The following is a 22935-nucleotide window of genomic DNA, read 5'->3' on the forward strand; positions in this document are numbered from 1 at the left end:
AAAATTGTTCTTTCAAACATTGGATGTTTAATAACTTAATCTCTTTGTAATGCAAAGAGGTCATGAATTTAAAAAAAATTAGAGACCAAAAATAGAGGTAGGAATGACATTACCTTACTTTCATTTGCAGTTTACTTTGACTTTGTGGATTGAACAGCAAATTAGTACCTGCATGACAGGCTATACATGCTCTGCCCTGTGCACCAGCTACTGCTGTCATCTATTAAACAAATCTAGTGGTTCATTGCTCACAATATAATATGGTCACACATAAGGAGGTCCTTGAAGGTGAAGATATTAACCCTTGTAATATGATCATGCCATCTCCGGTGTTTAATATAAAATATGCCAGAGACTTACATTTTGCAAAATTTGAAATCTCTGAGCATATGTGCCTCAAATATAACCTTTTACTAAAACATTTCTGATATTACCATACAAGCAAGGTAATGACTTCATTAAAAGAAACCTGAGTGACTGTCTAGGCTTTCATTATTTCCCATTTGTGTTTAATCCTCAAGACATAGGAATGAACTCAAACTGTAACATCTATTGAAAGGCAGAGAGAGTTGAGGGAATGTGGCCTTTAAGTCTGAGTTTTAATCTGTATTTTATTGTCCCAAGGGAAATGTATATTCTTTGTTAATCTTTTAGAAACTGTCTATGACAGACCCACATACAGTATGTATGCCTTCAAGTGTCTCCTTTCTTGAGACACATTTTTTGGTGCTAGATTCCTAGTCAGACAATCATACCATCCCCAAATCCTTTCTCTGCTCTTTTTAGAGTATTACCTGATGGAATGTTAATGATTAATGAACACTATTTTATAATACACTGTTAGCATGCCATCCCATCTTTTCCAACTGGAAGAATGCTGATCTGCCCGCCATAACGTAATGGGGGGAAAGGAAACCATGTTTTACTGGCATTTAGAGAAAATTAAGCGTATCTAATGAAGATTAACTCTGTTTTTTTTGGAATCAACTAATTGAACCTGTTGAGCCATTTCTAATCATAGGCTATGTCAGTATCTATGATTACTTCATCTTCCCATTTTCACACTCTCTCTCCTGCTCTGTGGTTAGTAAGGAAAGAAGTATCAGTGTATAGTAGGCATTTTTAGAAATATAGTATTATCTTGATTTGCAGTGAAATTCTGAATGAAATAAAATATACTAAAAATATTACTTGTTGTCATTTGATGTGTAGTAATGGGATAGAAGTAAAACTCACATGCTCGTTTTGATTTATTTTGCTTTTCACCTGTCTTCTGTGCTCAAAATCTTTGGCAAGGACAGACATACTTCTGATATATTTAATATCAGTTTTTAGACTTCTTTTTTTACTAAGGATTGCCTCATTTTACTTCTTGTTCACATGGAGTGCTTCCATTGGAGTAATGTGCCATGTAGATTAACTGTGTCTAAAGGATAGACTTTAAATCCACAGGAAAGTGCTTGCTGCAGCAATAGGATTTCCAGCTTCAAGGTGTTCTTAATTTCAGTCATTGTCTATAAACAATATGTCCTGTGCATCTAAATATTTTCCAACTTCCTCTCTGGCAGACATCTACTTTTTAAGTTTAACAGAAGCCTAGTACTTATAATGAACACTCCTATTTATGTATGCATAACTTTTGAGCATTCTTGCCTGAAATTTATAAAGTGATTATATTGATAGATAGATAGATAGATAGATAGATACTTTATTAATCCCAATGGGAAATTCACATCTATGCTTTCTTTTGTAGGGTTGTCTTAACTGTTTAGTAAAAAAGTTGTTTCATTTGTATTATAATTCACTGTGCCTTTACCGTTAAAATTGAGGCTTAGAGTTTGTTTGCTTTATTGTGGGAATACCTTAAAGTGTTGTTTTTTTATGATTTATTCATTTTATTTATTATTTATTTTCTAGTATTATTTGGTGCATTGTATTATATGATGTTATACTGATTTCTTTATTACTCTACAGACTTTCTTCTGAATTCATATTTGATTTTAAAACTTACCTTTTTTTTGTTAATAAATAAATGGTCATTGCTATTAGTTATTTCTCAGTTTTGTGTGGTATAATCTTTAGAGAGATGAAAATGTTTTTCTCCTATAGACACCTTCTGTAACCTGGCTTGCCAAAAAAACAGAGCAATTATTTCTACATAGCCCTAATAGCTTCACATTGGACACAGTCCTTTTGAAGTCCATCCATCTATTTTCCAACCCGTTGAATCCGAACACAGGGTCACGGGGATCTGCTGGAGCCAATCCCAGCCAACACAGGGCACAAGGCAGGAACCAATCCCGGGCAGGGTGCCAACCCACCGCAGGACACACACAAACACACCCACACACCAAGCACACAGTAGGGCCAATTTAGAATCGCCAATCCACCTAACCTGCATGTCTTTGGACTGTGGGAGGAAACCGGAGCGCCCAGAGGAAACCCACGCAGACACGGGGAGAACATGCAAACTCCACGCAGGGAGGACCCGGCAAGCGAACCCAGGTCTCCCAACTGCAAGGCAGCAGCACTACCCACTGCGCCACCGTGCCACCCTCCTTTTGAAGTTGTTTAGATAAATTCAGAAGTTTTCTTAAGTGCTCTTTTATTACATCTTGTTACCCCTTTATAGTATTGTATTTTTTAAAAAATGGAACAAAACTGTTTTTTTCCCCTCCCTTGTCTTTTAAAATCATTAATATCCCATCATCTACTGTTTTGTGTGTGTGTGTATGATCTAATGAGTAGGTGAATTTGTTTTATAGATCACAGCCTTGTTAAACCAAGAATATAGTTTTGTTGATACAGTATTTTAGTCTGTAGTATTAACAGTTTTTTGTATTCTTTTCAGGGATCTTCTCAACTTATATTTGAAGACAATAACCTTGAACGGTTAGAATTGGTGGTTGTAAATGTTTCCAGCTTTAGAGAGAGAAATCAGTGCAAGGTAAGACATGCATTTCTTGATTAAGTGGAGACTAATCCTTAAGAAGACTTAAATGTTTTACCATATACTCCATCTCAAACATTCCTTGGCAATATGTCAGTTGTTTTCATGTAGTTGTTATTTGGGTGATGTAGCACTTAAGCAAGCAGTTGTTGACATGTCTTCTGTCAGACCGACATGCATGCTTGCAGATTTTGTTTTCTTTAATTGAAGCATGCTATTAATCATTGATCTTTTCTACATGTTTAAGTCTGGCAGTGTTCCCCAAGGACATAGTATTATAGATGTATTTAAAGGGCGGAGTGGTGGCTCTGAGGCTAAGGAGCTGCGCTGGTATCCCGAAGGTTGCCGGTTCGAATCCCCGTCACTGCCAAAAGGCCACTGCTCTGCTGGGCCCTTGAGCAAGGCCCTTAACCTGTAATTGCTCCAGGGGCGCTGTACAATGGCTGACCCTGCGCTCTGACCCCAAGGGGTATGCGAAAACTACCAAATTCCTAATACAAGAAATTGTATAAGGCGAAATAAAGAACAAAAAAAAAAAAAAAAAAAGTCATTTGAAAACAGATTGATTAAAGAAGCAGTTTCCTTTTAGTCTTCAATATGATTGATCTACGTAAGATTTGGCTGCAAAGATCTACAAGTGTTAATTTAAACTAGCCAACCCGCAATGTAGCATACGCCGCATAATTATGTATTGATGGGTGAACACTTCCTGAAAGACACAGTTGTCCAAATGGGGTGGGTTTGAAGATACGTCTGTAGGTGAATGAAAAGATGGAACTCTGGAGAGGGCAACATACAATTGTACATGACTAAAAACAGGAGGACCGCCGTCGCGCCTCCACCTCCCAGAGTGAGGGATGGGGCTGGACGGCGCTTGGGCACGGGGGGAGAGGGGAAGGACGCCCATTCCGCCCCCTCTGCCCGTGACCCGCACTTACTGGGAATTCCTCGTTCATGGGGAACAATTGCAAGCCCCGGTCTCCATCACGAATGGGGTTCAATGGCTTAGCCACACCTCTCGGCGCCGGGTAGACACACGTTGATCCATTTAGTGTAGCGCGCGTGCAGCACTGGACATCTAAGGGCATCACAGACCTGTTAATGCTCAATCTCACGTGGCTGAAAGAAGTTGGACGCCGACTGCCCTTTTGTCACGTAACTATTTCACAGGAGGGAGTCTCATTCGTTATCAGAATTAACCAGACAAATTGCTCCACCAACTAAGAACGGCCATGCACCACCACCCACAGAATCGAGAAAGAGCTATCAATCTGTCAATCCTCTCTGTGTCCGGGCCGGGTGAGGTTTCCCGTGTTGAGTCAAATTAAGCGAAAGGCTCCACACCTGGTGGTGCCCTTCCGTCAATTCCTTTAAGTTTCAGCTTTGCAACCATACTCCCCTCGGAACCCAAAGACTTTGGTTACCCGGTTGGCTGCCTGGCGGGTCATGGGAATAACGCCGCCGGATCACCAGTCAACATCGTTTATGGTCGGAACTACGACGGTATGTGATCGTCTTCGAACCTCCAACTTTCGTTCTTGATTAATGAAAACATTCTTGGCAAATGCTTTCGCTCTCGCTCAAATTGTTGGCGGGCGGGGCTCTGTCGTGCATGTGGCATGGTCGGCTGCTTAGTGAATTGTTGGTGGGCGGGGCACTGTCTTGCGTGCGTCTTGCTTGCCATGGACTTAGTGAATTCTTAGAGTTGGTGGGCGAGTCTCTGTGAGTTGGCGGGTGTGGCTATGTCGTGCGTATCCCATGGTTGTCTTGCGCGCCCTGTCGGCTGCTTAGTGAATTATATATATATAGATATTAAAGGGTGATCACACAAGATGTTGATCACTGTAGCTCCTGCATCAGGCATATTATCAATTAATGAAATTTACTGTGTCTTTTCCAGAATGCATAAAAAACACATTTTGTACATCTGTTGTTTTGCAAATTCATTCAGTAAGCCAGTCACCTCTTGAACTCTGAAATAACAGATATCCAAATCACTTCAATTGAGCACATTATTGTTTGTTGTTTGGGAAGATGTTCACTATGTGAAAGTTTGTATTGTAAAGTATAAATGGCTTGATGTTTGAATAAGGTTGATATTTTACTGGGTTGCTCCAGAATTATTAATGACAACACAATGAAGTGTGCAGAAAGCAAAGGGGTTAGAATACTTTTTGAGTCAACTGTTGACTGATTTTGATTTAATTATCAGCACCCGTACTTTAAGTATAGTTAGTTGTTAAAGACTTTACTTTTGAAACCACAGTTTTGCCCAACTATCTATAAATTATGCAGTTTATGTACCCTATAAACTTTCCGCAGTTATAAAAAAAAAAATTAAGTATTCTCTCACATGTAATGTTATCCCTCTGGTCTGCACACCATAGAAAGGTCTGCCACTGAAATGCGGAGTTTATGAAGATCATCTTCCTCTGCTGTTGGAGGAGCATCATGCTGGCGAGACAAGACGTTCAAAGTATCTATCCAGATGGGCCGCCTCAGATTGGGACCCAAGTGCTGCTGTGCAGCGAGTGATGCCTCAGCACCACACCGGTTCCAATCCCTAACAGGCCTGTCCCCATTGGCTCTCTGACGGTATTGACTCTTCCGGGGATGAGGCTCCTGAGGGCTTCCCCCATCCCTGTCATAATGTGAGCAGCCACAGCAGACTAATCCTGCGGAGAGCAGAAAGGGGTCCTGTCTGTCATCTCAGAACTGCGTGAAGTTTTTTTTTTTTTGAGTGCCAGGAGTGCCAATCCTGCCACCAACCCCCAGGATTTCCCTGTAAGTCAGAGGACTGTTTACAGGGCTGGATGCAGTTTCATATCATACCCAGGAAAACCTACTTCTTAATTAAAATAAAACACATAAATTAAATATTAGGTGTCTTATCTACTCTATACATATAAAATCCTAGGCCTAAAAGTGCAACAATTTTGTGCAACGATTTTATGTGACTTTTTATCTCACATTTTTTGTGTTAAATCGGGCTTACTTTAAAACCTACATACAGTATATATGTTTGGTATCATTCTTTTCAGAATTTATCAAACTTTAATGTGATGTTGTTAGATTTTCAGATTCTTATTTTTAAATTATAAACTAAAAAATATCAAGAACTCATGTCCCGCGAGACGAGGCTTTGTGCCAAAAGATTTAACCACGCCCGGGGGCATAAATAAAAGACAAACAGTAGGACAGCTGCTGTACAGGGTTTTAAATGTTCGAAGCGCCGAGCGAGATGCAGATCATGTGGCACAGCAGCAAGCCAGCAGCTGATCAAGCAAAGAGGAGGTTAAAAAACAAAAAAAAACTATTTGTTTCCCATTGTATCACCGTTCAGAAGGGGGTTTCGGAGGAGCAACCACGTCTTCTTGGGATGCATTCAGCCCCCCTCTTCACAACACGAGCGGCACAGATGCGAAGTGGCTGGTGTGTAGCGCAGGCCAGAGGGGTTGGTGAGCAAAGCGAGCAGGGTGGAACCCCCTAGTTTAATATACTAAAAAACTCATTATTTTTGACCCCCATTAGTTACTTTTCAGTAAAAGTTGAATTTAAAGGGCTCTGCGACTCTCTGGTCTGTTCATACAAAAATTGAACTGTTTAGGAAGAACTGCTCGTCATATGCCTAATGCCATTCCTGTGGTCAAGCACGGTAGTGGCAGCATCATGCTATTGGGGTACTTCTCACCCGCAGGGACAAGAAGACAGGTCAGAATTGAGGAAAGGATGAACTCTGCCAAACACAGAGGTGTCCTTGAAAAAGACCTACTAAAGAATGCATGCAGCCTCAGATTGAGTCAACAATTCAACTTTCAGCACAGCAATGACCTGAAGCATACAGCTAAGACAATGCTGAAGTTGTTCTTGACAAGTCTCTGACTGTTGTTGAGTAGCCTTACCAAAGAAGATACTTTAGAACATCTGTGGAGGGAGCTGAAGATTACAGTTTACAATGCTTCCCATCCAGCCTAATGAAGCTAAAGAGGATCTGCCAGGAAGAATGGAATATACTGCCAAAATTCAGGCGTGCAATGTTTGTACAAATTTACCCAAGAAGACTTGAATCTGCAATTACTTCCAAAAGGGGTCCTTCAAAGTACTGTATTAAATGACTGAATACTTATATGAATGAGAGATTTCATTTTTTTTTTTTTTTTTTTTTTAAATCGTAAAACTTTATGACAGCATGATTTCACTTTGTCATTATGGGTAATTTTATGACTGTAGATTGATGGGTAAAAATAAACAAATTTATCTATTTAAAATTAAATCTACAACACAATGAAGTGTGCAGAAAGCAAAGGGGTTTGAATACTTTTTGAGTCAACTGTAGACTGATTTTGATTTAAGTTTCAGCACCCGTACTTTAAGTATAGTTAGTTGTTAAAAGACTTTACTTTTGAAACCACAGTTTTGCCCAACTATCTATAAACTATGCAGTTTATGTACCCTATAAACTTTCCGCAGTTATAATAAAAAAATTAAGTATTCTCTCACATGTAATGTTATCCCTCTGCCTTGCCAGACTTGCCAGATTTCTGTAGGTGGGTACATTTTTATTGGTTTGGTTGCTCTGATGGCTGTCATACTTGGGGAGCAGCTTTTACTGTTGCACCCTCCTTCCGATGGTGTCCGATGTCACTCCTTTCAACAAGCATATTAGGAGACTTTAATTAAGGCACTTTCTGGGTGCCTTGTCTGTTGTCTCAGTGTATGCTTCAACTGCAGTAAGTGATATCACGGTGAGGGAGACATTGGTTTCACAACAATGCTTTGTGGTTTATGGGTGCCTGCAAGGTGACACTCCTCTCGTTGTGGGTGACTTCAATGTGACCACTGGCACTGACAGGACTGGCTATGAGGATATTTGTCGATTCTCATGGGTCTGGCAACTGGTGAAAGGGACTCCGTGTTCCTTGACTTTGCAAAAGGACAAGGGCTAAGGATTGCTGAATCCCAATTCCAGCACCCTGCACCGCATCATTGGACTTGGAACTTCAGTACTGATGGTGTGGTGAAGGATATTGATCACATCCTTGTGGGCAGACGCTGGAGGCTCTTACAAAAGTGTAGGTCTACAGAAGTGCCTAGTTTCTGAATTCTGACCACAGACTTATTGCTTCTCTGAAGATTCAGCTTAGGTCCAGTAAGCTAGCACCTACTAGGAACATGAGGCTGGACGGCTGTTTCTAAAGAGTTTGAGTGAGAAACTTACAGACTTGGGTGCAACTGCTGATCCTAATGTGGGAGACCTTCTGTGACAAGAACCTGAAGGTTGCCGAGGGTTGTGTAGGTGTTACCAGTCTTCCCAGAAGTTGTTGTTTCATCTCTCAGTACATCCTGGATATCTTTGAGAGGAGTTGCAGCGCACAGCTCAATAGCATCTCCGGTCTGTACCGGTAACTGAGAAGGACGGCTGCAAGGGCTCTGATGGCGGATAAGGAGGTGTTTGTTAGAGGAATCTATTAAGTGACACACCATCTGTGGTCTAGTGACCTACGTCCTGCTTACAGAGGACTGGTGGCTGGTGGAACGGTCAGATGACACTGCAGTTGTGCCCTGCTGGGCTGGCTACTTTGAGCAGCTGTTTAAAGCTGATCCTCCAGCTAGGACGTTGAATACATCTGGGTCCACAGTTAGCTGTAAACCACCTAATCTCACTGAGATTGCACATGTGGTGAACCAGTGAAGGGTAGAGAAGGCTGCTGTGGTGTCTGGGGTGAACTTCTCCAGGCTGGTGGTAAGGCTGTTCTTTTGGCATTGCAAGCAATCTTTCTTTCCATTTGGAAGATAGGCTTCATCCAAACTGACTGGAAAACGGGACTTGTCATCCTTATCTGGAAATTGAAGGGTGATTGCCTAGATTGCGGCAACTACATGGGGATAACACTGCTCTCAGTGCCGGGTAAGGTTCTTTCTAGTGTCATCCTCAGTTTGAACCGTGATCACTTGCTCACCTACCAGCGACTGGAGCAGTCTGGTTTTACGCCTAAGAAGTCTACCATCGACCGCATCCTGGCATTGAGGGTTCTTATGGAGTGCAAACACAAATTTCAGCAGAGTTTCTTTGCAGCCTTTGTTGATTTTCGTAAAGCATTCAATTTAGTTGATCGAGCTGCCCTGTGGGACATCCTCGATTCTCATTCGTCCTCTTTGAAACCCTTCCCCATGCTGCCTGCGGCTCCTCTTCAAAACGGTCCCGCCCACACGTAGCTGACATGGCATTTCTCGATTCCTGTTCCTGCTCTTCCAAACCCTTCTCCACGCTCCCTGAGGCCTCCCATACAACCCCACACTGCTTTTCTCAATTCCTATTCCTCCTTCGGACTACCGCGTTCCCCTCTCCTCTCTCATGACCCCATTGGTGTCACGTCACCACCCTATATCTAGCCTGACCGAGTGACCTTTCACTTCAGCCATGTGTGCGCCTGGGAGTCTTTTCCGTAGCCTGCTACAGGAAGGTACTCTGTCGACCATTGGCATTGGTTTCGCTCATTGCTATTCATTTCGCTCCTTCGTATTTTCGTTATACTGTGACGGTTGTTTCCTAAGCCTTTGTTATAAAATGGACGACAGTATCCCTAATTTCTGCCAAACACTGCCTGTTATCTTCTGCAGTTCTCGAGCCCTGACTGTTGCCTCTTCCATCAACAAACACAGGCTGTGGAACGAAATGAAAGTCCTAAAACTCACAAAAAATATGAGAGCTCTTGAAAGTGAAAGTTACAAGACCAATACTGAACGTCACAAACGACAATTCTCTACATATTAACAACAAAGTTCTTGATCTTCTACAGGGTGAAAAAGTGACCTTCAAGAGTGTAGATACAGTAGTCCGTGACAATCCTAATGATCAACTAACGTACCCACAGGAGTTTTTACACACCCTCACACCAACTGGCATACCTCCCCATATCCTTCATCTGAAGGTGGGAGCTGTAGTTATGCTCCTCCGAAATATTATGCCAACAAAAGGTCTTTGCAACGGAGCAAAACTCATCGTTACCCGAATACATAGAAATATTATTGAGTGCAAACTGATCGCTATCCAAAATTCTGAAACAATCTTCATTCCCAGAATCTCTCTCCTTCCTTCCGACACCAATCTCCCTTTGAAATGTAAACGCACACAATTCCCATTCACTCGCCTTCTCCATGACTATCAACAAGTCCCAAGGACAAACGTTTGCAAAGATTTGCATTAATCTACAACAACCAGTCTTCAGCCACGGTCAGTTGTATGTGGCTTTTTCTAGGGTTAGATCTTTCGACTCATTATCTGTCATCTCCACCAAAACACCTATTCACAACTCCGTCTTTCAAGAAGTATTTATTTCTTCTTGATTTCTGAATTCCTTTCTCACCGTTTTCTGTTCCTATTCTTACACCGCCGTATGCTATGGCGGGCATCGGCTAGTTTTTCTTATTTTCCATCTCTTGGGCGCTAGAAATTTCCACTTTTCATTATAAAGTCTTGCTAAGCCATGTTTAGTCAGACCTGAAAAGAGCTCCTCTCAGTCTTGGGAGAGTTTGATTGCAGATGATTGATAAATAAAGTACTGTGTAGCACCATTTTGTTTAAACGCTTACACTTTCTACTTCTAGGTAATCTAATCCACATTTGTGGAACTCCTGCAGTGCAGTTTTAAAACCTGATAACTGTAGGTATAAGGCGGTAATTTTACTCACACCTGTGGCAACCCTGCTGACACCCGTGGGACAGAACTCGCACCTATGCCCATGGAAAACTCTGCTTCTCCTTTTCTCCTTCTCATGCTTGTTAACAACTTCTAATTTCCACTTACCCTATCTATCATGTTATGCCTTCAACCTGCATGGCAAACTAGATTATTTTTCTGCTATGAATTCACTTCATTTGTACCAGGAAGAATTTGAACACTTTCTCTCTCTGTCTCATGCATATGTTCACTCTAGCACTGAAAGCAGTTTCTCTATCAGTCACAGGACTTATTCTGTAACTGGTGCAGCTCCTCTGTTAAACAGCGTGTACACATTTTTTTTTTCTTCTCTCCACCTCTTTTTTGCTCCCTCTCTCTCACCCACACAAACATAAACTATCACTTCTTTTTTTTTCTTCTTTCTGAGAAACACCTATCCTCTCACCCACTCTATGACTTAATAAACCCCACTGCTATCTTCAGCACTTCATTGAAATTTTAATCATATCTGTGCCATTTTTTTAGTCTAGTTTTTTTTTACATAGGACAGTCCTGTTTCAGTTAATATAATAATAATGTGATTGTCCAGATGGGCAAAAACAGATCTAAACTACCACAACAACAATAACAATTATTTATTTCTTGCATAGCCCAAAGTCACACAAGGAATGCCTTAATGGGCTTACCAGGCCCTGTTTTTTGACAGCTCCACAGCCTTGACATCCCAAGAAGATAAGAAAATGCTCCCAAAAAAACCCTTGTAAGGGGGTAAAATGGAAGAAATCTTGAGAAAGGTAATTCAGAGAGAGACCTTCTTCCAGGTAAATTGGGCTTACAATAGATGTCAAAAATAAGGTAAATACAACACAAAACAGAACACGAGTAATCCTCTTCATAGAGCTAGGTGACCAATCTATCATGGCCACCTCAGAACTACAATACATTACATACATATTACAAATTACAAGGCAACATATAAGAATAGATTATCCAACACATTAATAACAGTTTATAAATGTCATAATACTTATGTTTTAGTACTAATGACTAACAACAGTGATGCAGTATACACAGCTAATCAGCAGCTCTGCTCAGGGTATGCTAAACTGAAGTACTGAGTCTTCAGCTTGGATTTAAAAGCTGAGACAGAAGGAGCACCACTTGTAATAGTCTTGTAATAGCGGACAGACCATTCCACATCTTTGGGGCCTTTTATCTAAAAGCTTGAACTCCCACTGTTATTTTATTAATCCTTGGAATCATAAGCAGGCCAGAATTTTGAGATCTTTATGTGCGCTCTGGTTTATTAGTAATGATGAGTTCAGATAAGTAACCAGGGCCTTGGCCATTTAAGGCATTATATGTTAGAAGGAAATTTTTGAAATCTGCCCTAATCTTAACTGGAAGCCAGTGTAAGAACTTAAGAAGTGGTGTTATGTGTTCATATTTTCTTGTTCTTCTAATAATTCTTTCAGCAGCATTTTGAAGTAACTGAAAGCTGTTTAAAAAATGGTTTGAGCAGCCCGTGAACATCACATTGCAGTAGTCAATCCTATTAGAAATAAATGCATGAATTAATTTCTCATTATCCTGCATATATAGAAATAAGCTATGTAAGTGTGTTTGAAATGCATCCCTTATATATCAAGCAGATTTTCTGCTTATGATACAGTTTTGTTATCTGTGCTGTGAATTAACCACACTGGCACTGAATTAGCCCACCAAAGCGGATATTTTTTGTGTTTTTTAAAATTTTGAAACAAATCTTTATAAATAATTCCTATTATATATAATCTTGTTTATGGGTCCAAATGTATAGCCTAATAATTATTTTGGTTTAACAGTTAATGTAAAAATTGAGTGCAGTTTACATCTCATGGCCGGTCTCTGAAGATTAAAAGAATCTGGAAAATTAATGAAAGTTTAAATGTTTACCTACAGGAATATGCATTCTTTTCTGTGTAAATTCACTCATTGATGTCAGTTTTCTTAATCCCAGTGTCTGTTTTGATAAAATTTATATGATTGTCAAATGTTACATGCAGGTATATTAGTTGCATTTGAATTGGTCTAGATGGATAAACAAATGATTGTTTAACTCCTAAACAGGGGTAAAGGTTCACGGTTATTTTATGACACTTAAATAGCTAAATATTGCTAAATATTAAGATGTACATACTATAGTACTTTTAAACACAATTAAAATGATGTACTTTGCCATTATATATTAGATGGTTCGGTATCATCTATGGATTTCAGTCATCCGCAGAGCTGCATGAAATGTATTAAATAGTGTTTTCTAGTGACCATTAACAAAAGTCAAGGTCAGTCACAGGCAAAAGCAAGAGCAGATCTGTGGCTCAAATGTTTTACTCACGGACAATTCTATGTATTATATTCAAGAGTAAGGAGCTCCAATGAACTAATAATATTAACCCCTAGTAAAAAAAAAAAAAAATATATTGTATACACCAAGGTATTCGGTTAGATACATGGCTCTTCTGATACATCCAGTTAATAGCTCTATATCCGAGGCCCATTGTCTCAGAAAATTTCCCTCTATTACCTGCAGTACTTAATATTTTTTTTGGTTATTGGTTTTAAATGACTTTCTGTAATGTATCATAGTATAGGAATACTTTTTCTGTATGCTGGAGGGAAAGTCCTTCAATCCATTTTTTGCATAATCAAGTCTCAAGCCTGTACAAACAGCATGTGTAAAAACTGGGAAACGGCCCTTGTTATGTAACAAGTCGTTAATCTCATACATGCATATACATAACTTTTACTGACATGGGGCCAGTTTAAAATAGTCAGTTAACATAACTTGCAATAAAAGTATGAGATATAGGATTTTCTCTGGACACACTTCCTCCTAACTTAGACATGACATAATAATGTGCAAACTCCTCTCAGATAGTCACCAAGCTGAAATTTCAACTCTGTCCCCTGATGGTCCCTGCAGCTATGAAGTACGAAGAAAGTTAAATGCAGAAATAAAGTAGCAAGTGTCTAATGGAGTGATGGTAATGGCATCTTGACAGTTTTTCATTGGTGGAATCTTGCTTAACTGAAGATGGAGAATAAAGCTGCTTCATTTTATTTCTGATTCTCATAAACGGCAACATGATATATTTAAATGTTTGTAGAACCTGTGTGTACTGTATTTCATTCCTAGAACATCACCATGGTGGAAATGTTTGTAGTATGTATACATTACTTCTTCCCTGGGCATAATTTTAAACATTAGCTGGGATGGTTTCTGCAATTATGCGGTAAAGCTTCTTTCTGGAATTTTTGAGAAAGGACTCTTACTTGATTGAAATTTTATAAATAAACTATTTTCAGTAAAGATTATTTTTTTTGCAAGTGGCTTTTTTTTGTAACATCTATATCTTTATTAGTTCAGGTGGGTTATTCCCTAGCCCAAAAACATTGTTCCATTGAATAAGAATGTAAAATTGACCCTGCTGTAAGTATAGTTGTGTGCTTAATTATGCTTTACAAATATAATGATATTGATCCAGGACTGTTTCTAGGGTTATGCCAACCACTTCCAAAAATACATTGTCCATTTTTACTACCCTGGTTAAGAAAAAAGAGTGATAATTGAAAACATTAACACCCACATCTACAAGAGAGATGTTTTCCATTCAGTTACAAAAAAAATCTTTAGAGGGTGGAAAATAAATTCCTGTCTTCATAAGAGGAAAATACAACAAGCATTTGTAAAGATTATGGATTCTAGCTTTAAAGCATACTTTTAATAACTGTAATTTTTGAGTAAAAATTGTGCAGAATAGGTACTTTTTTATACTGCGAGCTGCCGTTTATATCTTAAAACAGTAAGTTTTAAATGCATAATATGTGTGTTGGTGTCTGAAGAATCAGTATATACACATCAAAAGATGTTTTCTGCAGCTAGTTTAACCTTGTCGATTGTGAAGTTATTGTTGTTTCATCTCTGTGTTAATACTAAATTACCTCTTCATACATTATTTGTAACTATGCAAAACATTCCTCTATTTTTAAAATATGCTTGAGTTAAGGGATATCTTGGCTACTAGCATGGAATACATAAATTTGTTCATTATACAATGTAATCTGTAGGAACATACATTTTTTGTGACCAGTTGTAAGATGACTTTCTGTTTTAGAATTTGAATTGACAAAAAGACTGAGCTTGCTTTGAAATTGAAGAAACAACAGTAGGTGGCATAATTATTTCATTTAGGATACACATGACAGTAATGATCCCATAAACCTTTAAACCTGTTTCTGCATATTTCAAGCAAAGACCAGGTGTGAGATAGTAATCATGGGGGAGTCTTTTTCCTGTATTACACAAGACCAGGAATGACAAGTATGTACTGGGAGGTCTTCTACAATATGGAAAAAAATATTCGGACTATTTGCAGTTTATTATTCTTTGTCTGGTGAATTGTAATGAGTTACTGTGCATTAAAGGTAATATGTACATAGTTATATTTTTAGATAGCAGGTCAACTTTATAGTGTGTTTGCAGTCCACACCCTTCTTAATGTAGCTTAATACAGGATAGATTGCATAAGTCAAAATCGTTGTTGTATTTCATGTAAGGTGAAATTTCACATATTCTTTGTATCAGATGTTTTTTGTTTTTTTTTTTTTTTTTTTTTGTGATTTCAAAACCCAGCTGTGTTTGTCATGGACTACACAGATCCAGTGTTAGGATGCATCTGTGAGTTCAAATGACATGTAGGCAATATCAAACCTATCGAAGGCACCAACATACTGTACTGCTCACAAAGTTGTACATATTAAATTGCTTCAAAAGGGCTTCACGTTCCCTGTGAGTGTAAAATCACAACACAGAACTGGTCATGAATGATTAAAGCATACCAGTTATCATCCAAAGCACAGTACATAGTTCTGGCATTCACTAAGCATCCAGTCAAAGAAAAACAATTGTAATGTCTAACACTTGAGTAGCCAACACTTTCATTCCCAAAGATGGAAGAATACATTCATTTGTGTTTAATATTAGTGTTATATTTTATAGCTGCTCGTGAGGCAGAATGATTAAAAAATCTCTAGGTGTGTAGTTCAGTTATTTTAAATGGTGTTTTTCATAATCTCCTTCTTCTTCTTTCGGCTGCTCCCGTTAGGGGTTCCCACAGCGGATCATCTTCTTTCATATCTTTCTGTCCTCTGCATCTTGTTCTTTACATCCATCAGCTGCATGTCCTCTCTCACCACATCCATAAACCTTCGCTTAGGCCTTCCTCTTTTCCTCTTCCATGGCAGCTCTATCCTTAGCATCCTTCTCCCAATATAACCAGCATCTCTCCTCTGCACATGTCCAAACCAACACAATCTCGCCTCTCTGACTTTGTCTCCCAACTGTCCAACTTGAGCTGACCCTCTAATGTACTCATTTCTAATCCTATCCATCCTCATCACACCCAGTGCAAACCTTAGCATCTTTAACTCTGTTACCTCCAGCTCTGTCTCTTGCTTTCTAGTCAGCGCCACCGTCTCCAACCCATATAACATAGCTGGTCTCACTACCGTCCTGTAGACCTTCCCTTTCACTGTTGCTGATACCTGTCTGTCACAAATCACTCCTGACACTCTTCTCCACCCATTTCACCCTGCCTGCACTCTCTTTTTCACATCTCTTCCACAATCCTCATTACTCTGTACTGTTGATCCCAAGTATTTAAACTCATCCACTTTCGCCATCTCCACTCCCTGCATCCTCACCATTCCACTGACCTCCCTCTCATTCACACACATGTATTCTGTCTTGTTCCTACTGACCTTCATTCCTCTCCTCTCTAGAGCATATCTCCACCTCTCCAGAGTCTCCTCAACCTGCTCTCTACTATCACTACAGATCACAATGTCATCAGCAAGCATCATAGTCCACGGGGACTTCTGTCTAATCTCGTCTGTCAACCTGTCCATCACCATTGCAAATAAGAAAGGGCTCAGAGCCGATCCCTGATGTAATCCCACCTCCAACTTGAATGCATCAGTCACTCCTACAGCAGACCTCACCACTGTCATACTTCCCTCGTACAGATCCTGTATAACTCTTACGTACTTCTCTGCCACTCCCGACTTCCTCATACAATACCACAGCTCCTCTCGAGTCACCCTGTCATATGCTTTCTCCAGGTCCAGAAAGACGCAATGCAACTCCTTCTGGCCTTCTCTAAACTTCTCCATCAACATCCTCAGAGCAAACATTGCATCTGTGGTGCTCTTTCTTGGCATGAAACCATACTGCTGCTCACTAATCATCACCTCACTTCTTAACCTAGCTTCCACTACTCTTTCCCATAACTTCATGCTGTGGCTCATCAATTTTATTCCCCTGTAGTTACTGCAGTCCTGCACATTGCCCTTATTCTTAAATATCGGCACCATACACTTGTTCTCCACTCCTCAGGCATCCTCTCACTTTCCAAGATTCCATTAAACAATCTGGTTAAAAAACTCCACTGCCATCTCTCCTAAACACTTCCATGCTTCCATAGATATGTCATCTGGACCAACGGCCTTTCCATTTTTCATCCGCTTTTCATAATCTCCACCTTCATCAAATGAATTACAGTATTATAATCCTTTTAGATTGTAAGAAACTTTGTTGTGCCATGCAGTTTGTGAAAACCTCAGTGATTAATTCTAGTATAGGTCATACATTTAAAACTTACTGACTCAGATGTAAGAAAATCTGAATTTAATGTTTTTTTTTATTCTTGTAATGGGGGAAAAAAGAGGTTTATGATAACCAAGTATATGTTAACTAAGTGAACACTAAAACCTGGGTGGGGGACTCTGAAGAGTTCCCAAGTCCTTTGGAACAAGAAGCGGTACAGTCTGGCAGTTCTTTCCTGTGTAGCTGTCTGTAAATTTCTTTTACCACATGCTGAAGTCTAGAAATGTAGTATACATTCATTGGACAGTGTTCCGACACTTTGCTCCTGTTTAATCAGATGTCATTTCACAGTGGGAGATGTTGCTTTATCAAAGCAGTATACCTGGGTGGGGGAGGGGTAAGCCACTGTGTAAAGTAACTGTGTCAGTAATAACTAGTATTGATTGCCATACTTGAACTACATGATGTAATAACACTTGCAGTACCTACAGACTAAGATAAAGCTGTAATAACACCCTGCGTGACAAAATTATTGAGCCTTCAGCATGGATTTAGTATCCAGTACAGAACACAGATGATTCTAATTTTAAGAGACCCAGCCTCCTGTATTTTTGCCTGTTTTTGGAAATCTGCATCTTGCAGTCGTAGACTTAGCCTTATGGAGTATATGTTGACTGTATACCTAAAGTTAAATAAGGTGCCAAAATTTATGAGAAGGAGTTTTTAAACCCCTACATGTGGTGGTTGCATTTTTTTTTTTTTTTTTTTTGTGGTCTGTAATGGAATTACCCCATTGAAGAAGATAACAGTGGTTACCTAGACCTTGTTGCTGGTTATAAATGGGCCCCCTATACCAGTTCAAGCTTCAGGGCCCCAAAAATGTAGGACTGCAACTGGTTGGAAGATGTTAGTTTTTTTTTTCCATGCATAATAAGAGTCTTCTAATTATATTGTGCTAACCTAAATATTATCATCTAAACAATGAATTGTATATCAGCATTTTGAATTAGCTGGAAATAAAATTATTTAAACCATTTGCCAATAAGGTATTGTAGTCACTACTATAACAAAAATGAAGTTATCTAATTTTTATACTCCTAATAAGAAAATGAAATGAAAGTTACTAACCTGAAAAATGTATGTCTTCAGAATGTCTAGTAATATAACCAACTTCTTTCGAAGTTTTCTTTTATGAACTGCTGTATTTTCTTCATTACATCAGAAATCTGAAGTGATGTCATATTGGTCAAATCATGGCAATAATCAAAACCTTTATTTACAGTAGACCTGGCAAATTTGATAGAGTTTTGTTTCTTGAATGTGTTGTCAATCATTTTGAATTAAGGCTTAGTTTTGCTTACAACAACATTTATTTATATAGCACATTTTCATACACATAATGTAGCTCAAAGTGCTTTACATGATAGAGAAAAAAGACAAAATAAATAAGAATTAAAATTAGGGAACATTAATTAACATGGAATAAAAGTAAGATCCGATGGCCAGGGAGGACAGAAATAAACAAAAAAAAAACTCCAGACGGCTGGAGAAAAAAATAAAATCTGCAGGGGTTCCAGGCCATGAGACCGTCCAGCCTCCTCTAGGCATTCTACTGAACATAAATGACCTCAATCAGTCCTCATTGTATTCAGGGTTCTCATGGAAGAATTTGATGATGACGGTCATGTGGACTTCTGGCCTTTAATCGACCAATGTAGGGACATCATGGTGCTTTGATTAGGTGATGGTGGTGCAGATTGCTACCACAGAAAACTAGAAAATGAACAGAAAAGAAAGTAGGGGTTAATACGGATTTTGGGGCCACCATGAATAATAATGATAATTAATTGAATATACAGAGCATCAGGATTAAACGAAGACATGTTAAAGTAATGTGTTTTCAGCAGTGTTTTAAAGTGCTTCACTGTATTAGCCTAGAAACTAGCATATTCCCCCTGGTCCAAAGGAAATGAGCTTTAAAATTAATTTTATTCCCAAAGCCAAATAAGTTTTTATTGCTGCTAGTTTTATTCCATTATGTCATAAAATCAGATTGCTGGATGCTAGAAATTCCATCCTTGGCCCTGATAAGTGAAATGAATCTATGCATTAATCCTGTCAATGTAATGCAATGTGGCTACAGTTGTCTGTCCAAATATGCATCCATCTATCCAATCATCTCCTTTTATCCAGCTCACATTTACACTGGGTGCAAAGCAGTCACCTATGTGGTCTGGGCACCATCCTAATGCAGGATTTGATGTTAATCAATCGGTTAATTAAATATTGACTTTGCTTTTCGAAATGCAAGTAAGTAATGAGACATTTCAGTAAGGCTCATGCTTTATTTTACTTGCCTTTCCTTGTAGATGTGGGCTTCTGAATTATATCAAAGTAACTGAAACACACCAATTTTAAGAAACAGAATATTATGATTTTTTGACAAGCATATGGATAATAGAATTCATGTGTTTAGATATGTATTGACATAGGGGACGGGATTCAATACTAATGAGACTGGCACATACTGTATACACAACAGATGTGACTGTTCTTAATTCCTTTTCAGGTTTTCTGGAGTTTATTAAATGAATAAGAGTATACATGGAAGATTTTAATTTTGGAATCATATGATGTTATAATTATGTCAATCTGATTCTAATGCACAGGCATGGGGGGGGGGGGGGGGGGGGGGAGTTAAACCTGTAGGCTATGAAGTGAGGCTCATTTTTCCAGATATTTGTAAAAACCAATAACTTATCTGACACAATTCATGATGAGTTCATTACACAGTTAAAATTTTTTGAAAGACTCTTAATGTTCTACCTTATCTTGTCAAGGTAAAGCAGTTTTATGATACCAAGCCTTTAACATGTCTGATGCTATTTGAACATCTGTGTTATTGCTTGGGATTCTAATTAAGAACTTTTGCTTGAGGAGGAGTACAATCATCAGTTTGTCCAAGTCTATGGTGTTGTGTTGTTTTCCTCAGCTTGCCTGGGCACTACAAGTGTTTTGTAATGCCCTCTTCAGCTCAGTAGGAGTGCCCCGTGAAGTTCCAGTCATGGTGAAGAGTGTAGTTTCAGATGTTTTTCCACAACTGCAATTGTGAGGTGAAATGGGATTTGGAAGGGGAAGGGATTGGACTGAGAGGAAAGCAGATGTCTACTTCCAGTACTGAAAATCTCAAAATGTTTGTACTGTACCATTTTAAACTTTGTTTTTTACTGCACTTTTCCAGTATTGGTACACAGTGCAACCCTAGTAGATGCCTTTACCTTTTTCTGTCTGTAATAACGGCACTCCATTTCACAGTATTTACAATCCATAGGCAGAGGTGAATGTCAGGAGCTTTTGTCAATGAAACCATTTCTGTCCTTTCCCAAATTAATTATTGGTTTGAAGTAGAAATCTGTGTTAGTGTCTTCTTCAGATGCAACTTTAGAACAAAAGTAATGATAACCTGTTACCTTACTAAAGAAAAATTTTATGAGAATATGTAAAATATATGTTTTTTTTTCTTTAGGGTAATTTTAATATTGGGTGTAAAGGAGAAAATGTAATGAAAGCAGTCGAACCACTAGTTTGGGAGTAACTTTTTAATACTATTTAAGCACATTACTAAACCCCACCTTTAATAACTGTTTCCTAAACATGTTAGTTAATATGTTATAGTTCATGCTAGTCCTGTTTGGGGGTTTTCACACCTTCTTTCAGACTCATGGCAAAACTTATGGCAATCATTTTATGGAAATACTAGTTGATTCTGGGGTTTGTAAGGGGTGTATTCTTGCTCCTACCTTCATTTCTTGCATGGACTGAGTGTTGGGCATGATCATTGGGAATTTGTTGGTGAAGAGAGATTCACTGATCATGATTTTGCCAATGATGCTTTGTTATTCATGGAGTCAATAGAGGCTTTGATCGGGCCTCTCGAGAGACTGAGTAAGGAGTGGTCTATGCTAGCAAGCATCCCGGATAAAAACCATGTTTCAGGCCTTTAATGACCTCTTGGACACAGCCATCAGCAGTGTGTCTGTTTGCGGAGAGAGTGTTGACCATGTCGAGAGGTTTACTTACCTCGGCAGCGACATTCATGTCTCTGGTGACTCTTCCTATGAAGTCAGTAGACGGATTGCGAGAGCATGGGGCATCCTGAGTCTGCTGGAAAAGGGGATGTGTGGTTGTGTTATTGTGATATTTTCCACTACTTACCCTTTACCTAAGGATAAGTGTAGTCATCAGGTTCATTACCGGGTTGGTCTACTGTCTCACCTTAGAATTAACACACACATACATAGATATATGTATACACACAGAAACTCAATAGTGCCCTGTGAGTGACACACACACACATAGCTGGTTAACCTCTAGTACTTTAAACTAAACAAGTGCCTTAGGAATAACACAGCCTGTCACTCTTCTGGCACTTCACGAGATGTACTTACTGTCGGCACAAACAGCATACAATGCTTTAAATATACAGTATCTCAGATGTAAATATTACTTTAGTCTCTAGGAATACATACAAAGGCTCAACATCCTTGGCTATAGGCCATTTATCAACCAATCACTCTAGACCAGTGATTCCCAAACTCGATCCTGGGGGACCCACTGAGGCTGCAGGTTTTTGTTCCAACCAGATTTACAATAGGTGACAATAATCAATAACAAATGATCTCATTTAATGAACTGGTCTTTTTTAACTCTTATTCTGCATTCAGAAAAACACAACACTATGGGTTTTTATATTTATAAGACATTTAGAAATATTCAAATTTTTTGTAAAGCTATAAATGCTTAACTCTCTTTTGTTGTTTTCCTATTATTTCCCCCTTTTCCTATGTAGTTTGCTCCCTTCATTTAACTCTAATAGTGACAGTTAACAACCAGCACAGCAGACACCTGGGATGATGAAAGCCGCAACGACTTAAGTGTCAGACCCGCTAATTAGTAAATAATCAATTAAATAACCAGAACACCTGGAAAAGCAGAATGAAAATTAGGTTGAAAATACTGTTAGCAACTTTAAAAAAAACAAAACATATCCCTCAATTAACTGCTTAATATATTTTAATAAAAATCTACCAAACTTAGCTTGTAATTTCTGCATTGACTCCAAAACACAGAAACTGGGAAATAATGACTCATTTAATTAGGCTAAGAGTCTAATGAAAAATGGAACTTGGTTGGAACAAAAACCTGCAGCCAAAGTGGGCCCCCAGGATCGAGTTTGGGAACCATTGTGAAAGACATGAAGACAAAACATTGAAAGTTAAAAAGCAGCGTGGTATTTATTCCATGAATAATAGTAATACCAAATAGAACAAAGAATAATAGAAAATAAGATGAACAAAGCATAATAGAAAATGAGAGTGATAGTAAAGTCTGGGGATATATACATATATAATCTTTAGAAAAAGCTTACAAAAAAAGTAAAGATGTCAAGGATAAATTGTCCCAGGGCGGCATTGATCTAGCACTTGAAATTATTGTGAATTTCCCATTGGGATTAATAAAGTATCTATCTATCTATCCTATCTATCTATCTATGACAATCAAATGAAATGACCGCACGTTGCTGTTGCCATCGCCCTCCTCCGACATCGTGCTGTTCTCTTCATTTAGTTCGTCATATTTTTTTTTTAAATGCTATG

General features: G+C 38.8%; 1 protein-coding gene across 1 annotated transcript in view; it reads left to right on the forward strand.

The window, feature by feature from the left end:
* The window catches only part of LOC114650474 (C2 domain-containing protein 2), a 140519-nt gene that overhangs the window by 11625 nt on the left and 105959 nt on the right, over window positions 1-22935 (forward strand). The window contains exon 2 of the mRNA XM_028800126.2: window positions 2852-2947. Within this exon, the coding sequence (XP_028655959.1) occupies window positions 2852-2947 (96 nt within the window). The remainder of the gene's footprint in view (window positions 1-2851; window positions 2948-22935) is intronic.

The sequence above is a fragment of the Erpetoichthys calabaricus genome, chromosome 4 (genome assembly GCF_900747795.2).
Source record: "Erpetoichthys calabaricus chromosome 4, fErpCal1.3, whole genome shotgun sequence".
Taxonomy (NCBI): Eukaryota; Metazoa; Chordata; class Cladistia; order Polypteriformes; family Polypteridae; genus Erpetoichthys; species Erpetoichthys calabaricus.